Below are 14,875 nucleotides of genomic sequence, written 5' to 3'. Positions count from 1 at the left end.
CTTCTTCAAAATCGGGGCGGTGCGAACCCATGTCTCGATATATTAGCCTGATAACCGACACTGGGAAGGTTAAAGCTGATTGCTACTGGGGAGAGGTTGTGCAAGTGGAGATTCCATCTCAGGAGGAAGACGTAACGACACATAAAACCGGTTTCCTTAGTGTATACACATATCCTTTTACCCTAGGTCCGGTAGAACCATCCTCGCCATCGATAGACCCCGTGATCCTCGATTTCTGCAGACAATATCGGGTGACACTCGGCCAAATCCATCCATCATTCTAGCGCATTGTTTACATGATTAGGCACTTTGCAAGCATGGTCGAGGGGATGCCTTTTACCCTTGACCATCTGATTAGGATGTACAACCCCCGACTTTATCGAGGTGGTCTGATTAAGCTTCAACATCAGGCCCCGAAGATTCTCTTTGCTTGCACCGACGAAGGCAAGGACAGAGGGTGGATGAGCCGCTTTGTCCGAGTTAGGACCTCGGATCTAATTCCTGTTGAAAGGATGCCATTCCCTGAGGAATGGAATATGAATCGTAAGTGAATATGTTAATTAAATATTTTCTCTTTCCTTTGTACCATCTTTCCCTTGAACTAACTCCCTTCGATGATGCAGTTGTTGTGTGGTACCCTGGCGCGGTTAAGGATCTCTCGGGCTGGGTTCGCCAGCTCGATTTGACTTGCATGTATGCTAAGCGCGTGTGGTGCGATTTGGCCAAGGCCCGATGGGAAGCAAAAAATCATGGTGAGGTTTTTCTTCTGCCGTACTTGAGCTCTTTAAAAGAGATACCCCTTGACTGTATTCTTATTTTTTGTACCTACCTTTGGTGTTTGTGCAGGCCTGGGAGAGGCCTCTTTGATGATGGAAACCTCCTCCGGGAAGGCAGATACCCCAAAACTTACCAAGGAGAAGAAGAGGAAGAGAAAATCACCGACTAAGTCCCCCTAACCGAAGAAGGCTAAAGCTCAAAAGCCTAAGGTCAATTCAGCGGCCTTAACTTCGGAAGCAGCAAACAGCCCCCGAGCTGAAGGGAAAGATGACTCCCCGCTAGCACTCGGGGGAAGAGAAAGCGTGTCTGCTTCGGATCCTGCTGAGCCGATGGCTGTTAAGCCGAAGGCTTCTAAACCAGAAGTTGCTGATGTTGTCCCACCTCAGGCGAAGAGGCTCTCGAGGGTGGGTCAGATGATGTCCCTTAGCCGGTCGACGGCCAATTCATTTCCCGAGCCGAGGGGCATTCGGTAGATGAGTTAGGGGAGCCCAGCTCTGAGGCTCCCCGGAGGCAAGAGAAGGCCCCGATCGATCCAACCGGAGTTATTGATGTTGGTAATTCTCCGCCGGGTCTAGCATTCTCTCCAAGGGAGATACGAGATGCCCATAATAGAGAGACTTCCGATGCGGGGGCGTCCCTTGGGGAGAATGACGTGTTTGAAGGATTATTCACTGGGTCAAAGCAAACCCCGAGCTTAACGCCTCGCTCATTTTCGAGGTAGCCGAGAGGCTATGCAAAAATGTAATCTTTCGTCGACTATGCTCTGAGCTCCGATCCTCATCTTCCTGATTTTGTTCTTTTATGCTTTTAGGCTATAGCGCTTTACAATCGGGCCTTTGCTAAGTCCCAAGCTGAGTTGACCTGCTATGAGGAAGAGTGTAGGAGGCTCTCATCAAAGGCTGACGAGCTCAAAGCTCTTTTTACCAAAAAGGAGGAAGAACTTCATGACCTTCGGGCTCATTTGGAGACGTGTCTCGAGAGCGGATCGATCTTGTTGAGCAGGTAATACAGTCTCCTTATGTTTTTATTTTCGTGTTTGCCCGACTTTAGCATTTAATACCTTTGGGTTGTTTTTTGCAGCTTGAAAAGAAATATATCCTGATGAGGGAGGGACTCAGAGCCAGGGATATTGAGATTCTCGGACTCAAGCAGCGTGTGGACGAGACAGCCTCCGAGATAGATACCCTCCAGGGGAAGTTAACCTCGATTGAGCATCATCTTCAGGATGCAAGGGCGGATAGTAGTAAGTATAAGGATCTCCATGCTGAATCGGCCGTGCTATCTGCAGCCAAGTCCGAAGCCGAGCGCTCATATCCTCGTACCGAGAAGATGCTGCTGCTGCGAATGCTCGAGCCAAGAAGGTATCTGAGAGGCCGAGATTGAACTGACCTGAGCCCTGGAGCATGCCCAATTAAGATCTTGGAGATAGGCTCTCGAGGATATACATGCAGGGGGCATCGATTTGTCTGCTGAGATCGAGAGGGTGAAAGCCCTAGAGGAAGAATCGGCAGCTCTGCTTTCTTTTGATGATGGTTCAGCCAGTGGTTCGGCCAGCGGCTTGGAGGATGATGAAGATGAAGGTGAAGTCCCTAAGGGGGATGAGGCAGTTGATGTTTCGGGGGTCGAGGGCCAAGCCGTTGAAGGCACATCTTCTGAGGAAGCTCCGTCCGGTCAAGTGACCCCGGCGGTAGATTAGGTTTTTGTTTGTTCCTTTTTTGTGTAAGGACTCCAGGCGTAAGCCTTGCAAATATGTCTTTGTGAACCTTTATTATATATATAAGGATCTTCGCTTTTCGTCATTTCTTGTCTTCCTTTTGCCTTTTTGGAATAAACTTTGATGCTTGTCGAAAACCAGTCCGATGTGTCGGACTTATAATATAAACCCCTTAGGTTTTCATGCTCGATGAATGATCGATAACAGTTAACCGCTCCGAGTTCGATCCTCGAGTCAAATTTCGACCCGGGGCTATCGACCCTTAAGTTTTTAACACATTGGCCTTTAGGCTCTTTAGATCGGCCCTTAGGTTCTTTAGGCTGGCCCTTAGGCTCTTACGAATTGGCCCTTAGGCTCTTTAGGCCGGCCCTTAGGCTCTTACGCATTGGCTCTTAGGCTCTTTAGGCTGGCCCTTAGGCTCTTACGCATTGGCCCTTAGGCTCTTTTTAGATTGGGTCGATGCGACCTCTAATATGGCTATAGTTTTCCCTCATTTTGGCTAAAGACTTTTGAAGTTTTGATTATGCCTTGGCATGTTTTATGTTCGTCCGAATCTTCGACGGCTCAAACGTGAACCTCGATTATGAGTCGATATGTGACGATAGCTGAGTATCTCGGGAGGTTCGCTCGAAGGCTGAGTTTTCAAAACCTTTTCATCGAAGGATGATTGTTTTTTAAGCCTTTTTATTGTTCGGAGCTGATATTATCGAAGCTCCTTTGCTTATACCGAGGGTAGCCTGATTAACCGGTTCTTTTCGAAGTATTTGAAGGCCTTTAGTTTTATGGCGGCCGTCGAACGTCTCCGAGCCGCATTAATTCGGCTGTAGCTTTTTAGTTCGACCGTATTATTTATGTTTGGGCGTAGCCTTTAGTCTCCGGGTGTAGTGACCTTGGCGTCTATATTAAGGGTATGCCTTTTAGGCGTCTTACAAGTTCGAATATATAGCCTTGGCCTTAATGTCGGGGTTATGCCTTTCTAAGGTCTTATAAATTTGAGTACGCCTCGTTGAGGTCTTATAAGCTCGGTATTGCCTCATTGAGGTCTTATAAGTTTGGGCATGCCTCGTTGAGGTCTTACAGATTCGATGCTGCCTCACTGAGGTCTTACGAGCTCGAGTTTTTGATGGCTTCGATGAGCTGACTGTCGATGACAGTCCCCGAGTGTTCGAGGATTTTTGGCCCTTGAGCCATTTTGCGTGAAAGTAGTAAACTTCTATGAAGCACACAGTGTTTTGACAAGCAGAGAGGCTTCTTTGATTATTTGATATATGTGTACATGTTCTTGCCTTCGGAGGCTCGATTGTTCTTCATGGACATGGTTCATTCGACCGTTTCGCCCAATACAATATTTTCCTATCGAGGTCCCCTAAGGCGTAACTCGATTTTTTCAAAAAGATAACCTCCGAGGGGGATGCCCCCTAGTATTCGAGGCTGATTGAGAAGAAGCCTTGAATACATGTTGAGTTCCCCTTAGGTAGTATATAGATGTTGCCTCATTAAAAACCTCGCCGGTAAAACCTATTAAAGATAAAACCCGATCGAAGGGAAAAAGAGTGCAACGCATGATTTAAAACCCAAGGTCTTCGAGTCGAAAGGTGCTTCGGCGTCTCCCATCGAACACCTGTAAGAGACTAGTATGAGACAAAGCGAAAAGGGAGAAAGTTATACCTTAGCAATAATAGCATTTTTGAGCATCGATATGTTCCAATTGCTTGGAAGTTGCTCGCCTTCCATGGTGCCAAGTTTGTAGGACCCTTTGCCTACTACTCCGAGGACGCGGTACGGTCCTTCCTAGCTCGGGCCTAGCTTCCTTTCATTTGGGTTTCGAGTGTTGAGAGTGACATTCCTTAGGACTAAGTCCCCGACTCTGAAGTATCGGAGGTTTGTTCTCCTGTTATAATATCTCTCGATCCTCTGTTTTTCGGCGGCCATTCGGACTAGTGCAGCCTCTCACTTTTCATCTAGTAGCTCGAGGGCTGTAGTCATGGCCTCGTTGTTCGAGTCCTCGGTGGCATGTCTAAATTAGGCGCTTGGCTCTCCGACCTCGACAGGTATCAGAGCCTCGGACCCGTATACCAAAGAGAACGGTGTCTCTCATGTGCTTGACTTCGAAGTTGTTCGGTATGCCCATAGTACTTCGGGCAATACCTCTCTCCATTTTCCCTTCGCATTTTCTAACCTCTTTTTCAAGTTTTGGACGATGGTCTTGTTCGTGGACTCGGCCTGTCCATTTGTATACGGGTGATAGGGCGTTGATAGGATCCTCTTGATTTTATGATCTTCGAGGAATTTCGTCACCATGCTGCCTATGAACTGCTTCCCATTATCACATGTAATCTCGGAGGGGATCCCGAATTGGCATATGACGTGGTCCCAGATGAAGTCAATGACTTCTTTTACTCTTATCTTCTCGAAGGCCTGTGCTTCCACCCATTTCGAGAAATAGTCAGTCATAAACAGAATAAATCTGGCTTTACCTGGCGCCGTTGGCAGGGGGCCAACGATGTCCATCCCCCATTTCATGAATGGCCATGGTGATAAGACTGAATGTAGCTGTTCACCGGGTTGGTGAATCATTGGCGCAAACCTTTGGCATTTGTCACACCTTCGAGCGAATTCCTTGGTGTCCTTCTCCATACTGTCCCAATAGTAGCCTGCTCTGGTCACCTTTCGAACCAAAGAATTGGCGCCGGAATGATTTCCACAAGTGCCCTCGTGGATTTCTCGAAGTACATAATTGGTGTCCCCCGGTCCCAAGCATACTGCTAGAGGTCTGTCGAAGGTCCTTCTATATAGTGTTCCATTCTCGTCGAGTGAAAATCGAGCTGCTTTGGCTCGAAGGGCCCTTGATTCTTTTGGGTCTGTGGGCAGCTTCCCGTTTCTCAAATAGTCGATGTATTTATTCCTCCAATCCCTTGTAAGACTTGTTGAGTTGATCTCGGCGTGTCCTTCTTCAATCACCGACTTGGATAACTGTACAACAGCCCCCGGGAGTATGTCATCTTCTTCGATGGATGAACCCAGGTTTGCGAGTACATCGGCCTCACTGTTCTGATCTCGAAGAATGTAGACCAGAGTCCATTCTTTAAAATGAAGCAATATGACCTGAAGTTTGTCTAAGTATCTTTGCATCCTGTCTTCTCGAACCTCGAAGCTCCCATTTACTTGGTTGACTACCAGAAGGGACTCGCATTTTGCTTCGACGACTTCTGCTCCTAGGCTCTTGGCCAGCTCGAGACCTGCAATTATAGCCTCATACTTGGCCTCATTGTCAGTAAATTTCGAAGTTTTTATAGATTGCCTGATTATGCCGCCCGTAGGTGGTTTGAGAATGATGCCGAGCCCCGACCCTTTTACGTTGAAGGCACCGTCGATGAATAGGATGCATACCCCCAATGATGTGCCCGTTTTTAGCAAGATTTCTTTCTCTACCTCGGGCACGAGGGCAGGCGTAAAGTCGACCACGAAGTCTGCCACAATTTAGGACTTGATAGCCGTCTGGGGTTGGTACTCGATATCATACCCTACGAGCTCGATGGCCCATTTGGCCAATCTGCCCGACAATTCAGGTTTGTGCAAGATTTTTCGAAGAGGGTATGTTGTTAAACACATATACGATGGCATTGAAAATAAGGTTTTAGTTTCCAAGATGCACTTATTAATGCAAGAGCTAATTTTTCTAAGTGTGGATACCTGGTTTCAGCATCTCCTAGAGTCCGACTTACGTAATAAACAATTGTGTACCTTGTTCTTCCTGAAACAACACACCATTTACTGCTACTTCGGATACGGCCAGATACAAGTACAACATTTCATCTTCCTTCGGGGTGTGGATCAAAGGCGAGCTCGAGAGATACCGCTTTAATTCCTCCAAAGCATGTTGGCATTCCGGAGTCCACTCAAAGTTGTTTTTCTTCTTGAGCAAGGAGAAGAAATGATGACTCCGATCTGACGATCTCGAGATGAATCGGCCTAAGGCCGCTATCCGCCCGGTCAACCACTGTACGGCCTTCACATTGTTCACCACTGTGATTTCTTCAATGGCCTTGATTTTGTCGGGGTTGATCTCGATCCCCCTATTCGACACCATGAAGACTAAAAATTTGCCCGATCCTACTCCAAAGGCACATTTCTCGGGGTTGAGCTTCATGTTGTAGCTTCTAAGGATATCGAATGTTTCCTGCAAATGAGTCAAATGGTCCTCTGCGCGCAGGGACTTAACTAGCATGTCATCAATGTAAACTTCCATCGATTAGCCTATTTGATGTTCGAACATCTTATTAACTAGGCTTTGGTACGTAGCTCCTGCGTTTTTTAGCCCGAAGGGCATTACATTATAACAGTATGTACCATACTTCGTGATGAACGAAGTCTTTTCCCTGTCCTTTGGGTTCATTTGAATTTGATTATACCCGGAGTAGGCGTCGAGAAAAGTGAGGATCTCGTGTCCAGCCGTGGCATCAATCAAGCGATCGATGTTGGGCAATGGGAATGAGCCTTTGGGGCATTTAAGTCTTTATAATCTACGCACATTCTTAATTTGTTTCCTTTTTTGGGAACCACTATTATATTAGCCAACCATTCGGAGAATTTTACCTCCCTAATTGATCCTATTTTGAGGAGTTTTGTTACCTCGTCTTTGATGAACGCATGTTTTACCTCGGATTGGGGCCTCCTTTTTTGCTTCACTGGTTTGAACCTGGGATCAACACTTAGTCTATGGGTGGTTATTTGCGGCGGGATCCGTGTCATGTCTAAATGGGACCAAGCAAAGCGATCAATGTTGTTAATAAGAAATTGTATGAGTTTTTTCCTGAGTTCGGGGGTTATCCCGTTCCCAGGTATACCTTTCGATCTGGAAGATGCTCGATCAAGACGGCCTGTTCTAGTTCTTCGACCGTTGATTTTGTTGCATCCGGCTCCTCGGGGTCAACGAAGGTCCGAGGAGCGAGGAAGTCTTCCTCGTCATATTCGTTCGAATGCTCACAGATCACCTGTTCCTCAAGGGTCAGCCTGTTTCCTGACTCATCCTGGACAGGGAGAGTCGATGTTGGTGCCATGTCGTTTACCGCGAACATCTCCTTTGCCGCACGTTGTTCTCCGTACACCACTTTTATACCATCTTTTGTTGGGAACTTCATTGTCTGATGAAGAGTTGATGGTACCGCCCTCACGTTGTGTATCCGCGGTCTTCCAAGTAAGGCATTGTACCTCATGTCACCTTCGATGACATGAAACTTGGTGTCTTGAACTGTACCAGACACGTTGACTGGGAGGATGATTTCTCCCTTCGTTGTCTCGCTTGTCATGTTGAATCCATTGAGGGCTCGAGAGGTGGGTATGATCTGATCGAGCAGTCTGAGCTGCTCTACCACCTTCGACCTGATTATGTTGGCCGAGCTACCTGGATCCACAAGCACACGTTTAATTTGAATGTTATTCAAAAGAAAAGAAATTACTAGTGCACCATTATGTGGTTGGGACAAGGCCTCGATGTCTTCTTCTCTAAATGTAAGGGCGTCCTTGGGTATATATCTCCGAGTTTGCCTTTTCGTTGCGATGGACACTTTGTCCCGTTTGAAGATGGGTCCCTATGGGACGTCGGTTCCTCCAATGACCATGTGAATGATGTGCTGAGGTTCTTCTGGTCCATTCTTTCTGTTCGCCTCTCTTTCTCGAAAGTGGTTATTGGCTCGATTGCTGAGGAATTCTCGAAGGTGCCCTTCGTTGATCAGCCGGGCCACCTCCTCTCGGAGCTGCCTACAATCCTCGGTCATATGACCGTGAATGCCATGGTATTCGCACATCAAGTTAGGGTTCCTTCGGGAAGGATCTGACTGTGCGGGTTTTGGCCATCTGGTATCCCTAATTCTACCCATGGCTGATACGATGTTTAAGACATCGATGTTTAAATTGTATTCCGACAGTCGGGGTGCCTCCATTGGCCTCGAATGCCTGTCAAACCCGGTCTTGCTCATAAGTCCCGAGGAATTTTTCCCTCAATCTACTCCTCGATCATTTTGAGGTATATTCTGCCTCGAAGTGTCTCTTCGATCTTTGAAGTATGGCTGATACCTTTCTTTGCCTGATCTCGACTCCCTTTCTATAGACTTTGGTTCCGTTGCTAGGAGCCTGCTAGGATATACTGAGCCCGAAGGGGCTCCTAATTGGTCATTTTCGACCCTGATCTTCGATTGATACCTATTGTGCACATCCGCCCAGGTTACGGTGAGGTATTCGATCAAATTTTGTTTTAGCTGCTTCGAAGCTACCGAGCTTCGTTCGTTCAAGCCCTGAGTGAAGGCCTATACTGCCAAGTCATCGGAGACTGGTGGTAATTCCATTCGCATCATCTGAAAGCGAGATACAAATTCCCTTAGCATCTCGTTTTCTCTCTGTTTGATTTTGAAGACATCGGACTTCCTGGTGGCGACCTTGATGGCACCAGCGTGTGCCTTCATAAAAGAGTCTACCAACATGGCAAATAAATCTATTGAATTCGAGGGTAGGTTATGATACCACACCATAGCCCCCTTTGACAGCGTTTCTCCAAATTTCTTCAACAAGACAGACTCAATTTCGTCATCCTTTAAGTCATTCCCTTTTACAGCACAAGTATAAGAGGTAATGTGCTCATTAGGGTCCGTGGTCCCGTTATACTTCAGGACATCGGGCATTCTGAATTTCTTCGGGATGGGCTTCGGAGCCGCACTTGATGGGAATGGTTTCTGCATGAATTTCTTTGAATATACACCTTTTAGAATCGGGGGTGCGCTCGGGATCTGATCGACCCTCAAGTTATAAGTCTCCACCTTTTTATCGTTAGCCTCTATCTTCTTTTATCCCGATTCAATCCTTTTGGTGAGGTCCTTGAGCATCTTCATAATAGCGGGGTCTGCTGCTGACCTGTGTTGCTTGATCTCTCTGGTGCCTGCTCGACTCGAGGAGCCGTTTCCGGTGCTGCTGTGCTTGGAGTTTTTTGTTGACTTTGTAGCTGAGCAATAGCCACTTGTTGTGCTTGCAACATCTCAAAAATAACTTGAAGGCTAACTTCTCTTTCCTCCCGAGCTGGAGCCCCCTGTGCTTCATGTTGGTTTTCCCTGAGCACACTTCCGTTGGTATGAGAGCTCACATCGACATGCACAGCGTTGCGTGAGCCCATGTTGATGGGGATTTGTGCTGGTGCCACCCTAGGGTTTTGCGGTGGTACAACAACATCTACACCGTTCTCTCCATTAAGCCCAATACCGTTATTTTCATGTGCATCTGCTGAGTTAGATATTTTTTGACCTGAAATCAAAGATTCTTGGACAAGAAAAAGCGTGAAGGATAACTTGTGTGTTCAGAAAACCAGCACCAAAACAATCACTATTATTTTTATCCCCACGGTGGGCGCCAAACTGTTTACCTTGAAAATAGTATTAACAATTATATTTGATTTTGTGGTTCTAAAAATATGTGATTTATTTTAATACTAGTTGTTTGGCAATAGATGCTAAGTGTAAGTAAAGAGAACAAGATATGCAAACCAATGCTATCGCAAGACTGGGCCTCGAGCTGGCTGGAACAGGGTGCCTCAAGGTCTAGTTAAGGCGGTTAGCAATGAACAATTGATGAAGAAACAATGATATCGAAGGCCTCAAGATAGCCTTTTGCGGATAATAATGGGCAATAAATGAAGAACAATGAATGAACAATAAATGAACAAGCAATAAATCTGTAAAGTGATTGTTGAACACGTTTTAGGCAAAAAAAGCAGAGAATGTTCTATTGTATTCAATATTCATGTTTTTCTTACAAAATGACAAGGGTCCCCTTTATATAGGAGGGAGGGAGGGGAATCCCAACATAGTACATATCTAATAATGACGAGGAAATGTTATTGGTACAGCAGTATAATGGCTTAGTACGGATTTGTACTATTTCTTGCAGATTCTGTCAGTTCTAATCATATGCCCTCGCGAATATCCCGCCTTTCCTTGACGATCGTCGATTTTCATGCTGCCTCGAGGTACACTGTGAAGAGTCTTCGATATACCCTCTCGAGGCGAGTGCTTCAGGAACGAGCCTTAGACTGTGCTTCGAGTCCATCGAGGCCGGGCTTGAAACGCAATAGAAGCCTTAAATTGGCCTTCCCTGATTTTCACCGTATACATAAATATATGTACATAGCCTCCACTAAAGAATATAACAAACAGAAATTCTTAGCTATCTTCGTCTCTTTCCCTCTCTTTGATTGTGTCTTCTTCTTCTTCTTCCTAATATCTTCATCTTCACTGTATTTCTCTGTATATCACAACAATTTGAGGTAGGATGTTCTTATTTTTAGTATAGTATGATAAAAATGATACTTTAGTTATTTGCAATAAGATCAGAAATGAATACGCCCGTTTAAAGGTGCAAGAAACATAATGAGAGAATGTCACTGCCAGATGATGCTGAATGTATTATAAGAGAAAGATATACCTAGAAAAAGAAAGTCTCAAAAGATTTAGAATTCAGACAAATTTATCAAAAGATAGAAAAATTGAAATATAAAAACAATGTTGATCATACCAACCAAAAGAGTAGTACTTTAAAACTCTTAGTATATTAAAGATATAATTGTTAGAGTATATTGCAAAACGCTTAACGTTAGAAAATCTTTAAGTAATGCGTATTAAAATATTATGGATCCAAACAGAATATAAGAAAATGACACTGTATAGCCGCTCTCAAAATAATAACTGAAAAAATATATTTTCTTTTGTATACATATACATTCTGGATGTTATATACAAATTTTATACATATTTTTTTGCTACCAAATATAAATAGTTTCTGGTGCAGGTTAAAAATGATAATACCCCAATATTAATCTCATTGAGGATTCATGTTAACCTACCCATTTAGCTTGGAATGAGGCGTAGATGTTATCTTTCAGTTATTTGCAAGTTCAACTTTATCGTTGTTGGACTAATGAAATCTAGCACCGTCACCAACCCATTTGCTATCAAGAATGATTACTTGTAGAATTCTTCACATGGGCCCATATGGTTTGTGATCCACGTTTGTTTTCACATTCAAATTATGAAATCCACAAAACACTCTTGGATTCCTCAATAGTACTACATCATTACATGATCTTACCAGCCTTCGACATTAAGCAAAGTAGCAATTATTAGTTGGAAATATTCGTACACAAAAAGATACTATATCTCTTCTGAAAATAAGTGGGAAGGAGCTCTCTGTACCCTTCAAGATTATTTATTTTTTTCGAAGGAATTGATGCAAATTCCTTTAAAAACTGTGTTTTCATAGTTAAACAAGATAACAGTTGTCCATTATAATTATACTTATCTTAAAATTTTAGCACTGGTAATGAATTTCAATTTCTCAATCCACCACTTCCGTTATCTCCCACTAAAGGGAATCCAAGAGTATTGGGATGATGGAGCGCCAAAAGCAAAGAAAGTACATAAAATAATCATCTCTAATCATAAGTGCAGAATTGATAGAAAAACCAAAAGTATGAACAAACTGAGGCCTACTTAGAATTTTAGGGAGCCAAAAGGGCCAATTTAACGGTCTACACCCTAATAAAGAAAAGAACAAAGTTTAGCGTGATATTATCTGATCAGACTTTCTAACACTTCTGTTTTTTGCCGTTGAAATAATTATGTCCACCAAACCCTCAATATGTTTAGCGTGCAAGTTTTATACACTCTAATCCTATAAAGAATATCTACGCAGTCAAATAAAACAGAACAAAAGAAACACAGTTGAAATTTATACGTAAATGTCTTTTAAAATTACAACAAATAGTAAGTATGAACTTATTAGCCCATTCATTCTTCTCTGATCTCTCATATTCTTGATAAAAAGCAGTCTTGGGAGCACATTAACAATCTATCGAGATTCAGTTTTTTTTTTTATTATTATAAATTGGGGTAGGGTAAGGGGAAATGGGGGAGGGGATTATACGGTGGGAAATGGTGAAAATTCAGGTAGCCAAACTACTAAGATTCCTCCAATGTGAACAAAGAAAACTCACTACTGCAATATCATTCAATTTCCGTCATCGTCTTTCAACATAATTTTGATATATGAACATTTTTTTATAGAAGAGAAAACACAAAGGAAAAGGCAAGCACAAATAAAATTTTGTGTAAAAAAGTAGTATCACAAACTAAAATAAGAAAATCACGCTTTGAAGCACCAGGGGTTGTGATTATGGTGATTGTGAGAGGCAGCTTCCTTGTCAATCACCCCTTGAACATGTCGAAATTCCTCAATATGACAAGGAATCTTAATTGGACCTTTATGATCAAATCCATATTCTTCCTCTGCTTCCTTCAATAGCTGCATAAACAGCGGATGATTAATGTAAGTGACAGGAATAACAAACCTCTGCTGCTCTTCACCATGTCCCACAGTAATTGCCAGACACCCTTTTGGAATATCTTTCAATTCTTTCTTTCCATGGCCATGGTTATGATGAAAGTGAATTTGAGGCACATGAAAATGGAAATTCAGATGATGATGTCCCATCACTATACGATTGAAGAATCAATTAAAAAACAAGAATACCCTATAAACCTCTATATAGAGGGACTTCTTTTCTTGTTTGACAAAAGAGTATACAAGAGGTTATAATAAAACAAGAGAGAAAGGCCAAGGATCAGAAGCCGAGATGGCAAGTTTGAAGAGGGTAAAGGAAGACTCGGTTAAGGATTTTGGGATGTTGCTCATGTTCTACTGCATAAATCTTGCTCTGAATAAATTCTGATGATGAAAGTCGGAGTTTTTCCAAGAGACAGAGAAGTCTATATATACGCGTAGGGTTTATAGGGGCATGAGGAATACTTCTATACTTCCAAGGATAAAAATATGAATAGCTGGAACGGTTCATATCGGTGTGGTAAATGATCTAGTCCAAAAACGGAGGAAAAAGAAATGCTCTACTTTCTAGATTTCATATTTCACAAAAAAGGGCGAAATATACCCTGTATTTGAAAATATCATTCCTTTTACTATTTGGTTATTTTCGACATACCGTTATACTATCATTCAATTGGATAGACTGTCACGTGGCTTCATCGGAATAACAAGCCCATTTGGATTGACTTAAAAAAAAATTCAGCAAAAATAGCTTTTAATCCAAAAACCGATAAGTTGTGGTTGCCCAACTTATTGCTTTTGGCTTGTTTTAAGCAGTTGAAATAAGCTAAAAAGAGCATAGCAGCTGATTTGACCAGCTTAAAAGTCAGTCCAAACACCCTCTTAAATAACTCATCCTTATCTTTTTTGGATTCACTACCAATTGCGGAGGGTTCGTGTGAGAGCGTGAATGTGGACTTGATCACTTGTCTGCCTAAGTCCGACGTTTATAATACTATTGTGATGGTTGTGGATAAATTTTTGAAAATATGCCACTTTCATGCCTGCATCACCAGGTTAAACAGCCAAGGAAGCTGTCAAGTTATTCTTTAAGACTGTGGTAAAGTATTGAGGCTTACTGTAACAACCCGACCATCCGTTTTGAGCATTTGCTTTCAGTTCAGCGATTTGAGGTCACGAATAGCTTTACATGGTGTATTATGACTTGTACGTATCGTTGGTTTTGATTTTCGAGTGGTTCGGGATTGGTTTGGATGAATGATTCTCATTTTAGAAGCTTTAAGTTGGAAGAACGGACAAGGTTTGATTTTGTGTATTTGACCTCATATTGGAGCTTTGATAATTTCGTTAGGTCTGGATGATGATTTTGGACTTGAGAGTATGCCAGGAATTGAATTCGGAGATTCCTAGGTTGATTTGACTTGTTAGGCCGAAAGTTGGCAATCTAAAGGGTTAGAATTTTCTTAAGTTTGACCATGGTTTGACTTTACGGCTATCGGGTTCGGATTATTATTTTGGGACTTGGAATAGGTCTGTTTTGCTATTTGACTTATCTGCAAAATTTGGTGTCATTTGGAGGTGGTTTGATATGATTCAGATGCTTGGTTGCAATTCTAGAAGTTCTTAAACTTCATTGAGATTTTCATGAGTTTTGGTGTCCGATTTGTGGTTCTAGATGTTATTTTGGCGTTTTGGTCGTGCGAGCGAGTTTATACGATATTTATGCACTTGTTTTAATGTTTGATATGGAGCCCACGAGGCTCGGGTAAGTTTCGGACGCGTTTGGGAGTATTTGGAAGAATATAAGTTTTGCTGGTTTTTGTCTGGTGGTTCAGGTCTCGCAAATACGAGATTCTGTTCGCATTTGCGAGGAGGGTTCCGCATTTGCGAGGTTGGGGTGGCACCGTGGAGTACGCATTTGTGAATAAATTGATCGCATTTGCGGTTCCACCAGGGCGTGGGATTTTCCGCATTTGCGACATTCCTGTCACTTTTTCGAAGTGC

The 14,875-nt window shown here is 43.2% G+C and overlaps 1 protein-coding gene across 1 annotated transcript; it reads right to left on the bottom strand.

Annotated features, from left to right (window-relative positions):
• LOC109226860 (auxin-responsive protein SAUR32-like) lies at positions 12,507–13,427 on the bottom strand. The gene has a single exon (XM_019391748.1). The coding sequence runs from the start codon at positions 13,019–13,021 to the stop codon at positions 12,674–12,676; it is 348 nt and encodes a 115-aa protein (XP_019247293.1). The 5' UTR covers positions 13,022–13,427; the 3' UTR covers positions 12,507–12,673.

The sequence above is a fragment of the Nicotiana attenuata genome, chromosome 6 (genome assembly GCF_001879085.1).
Source record: "Nicotiana attenuata strain UT chromosome 6, NIATTr2, whole genome shotgun sequence".
Taxonomy (NCBI): Eukaryota; Viridiplantae; Streptophyta; class Magnoliopsida; order Solanales; family Solanaceae; genus Nicotiana; species Nicotiana attenuata.
Note: the sequence above shows the minus strand (reverse complement) of the source record. Positions and strands in the feature narration are given on the sequence as shown.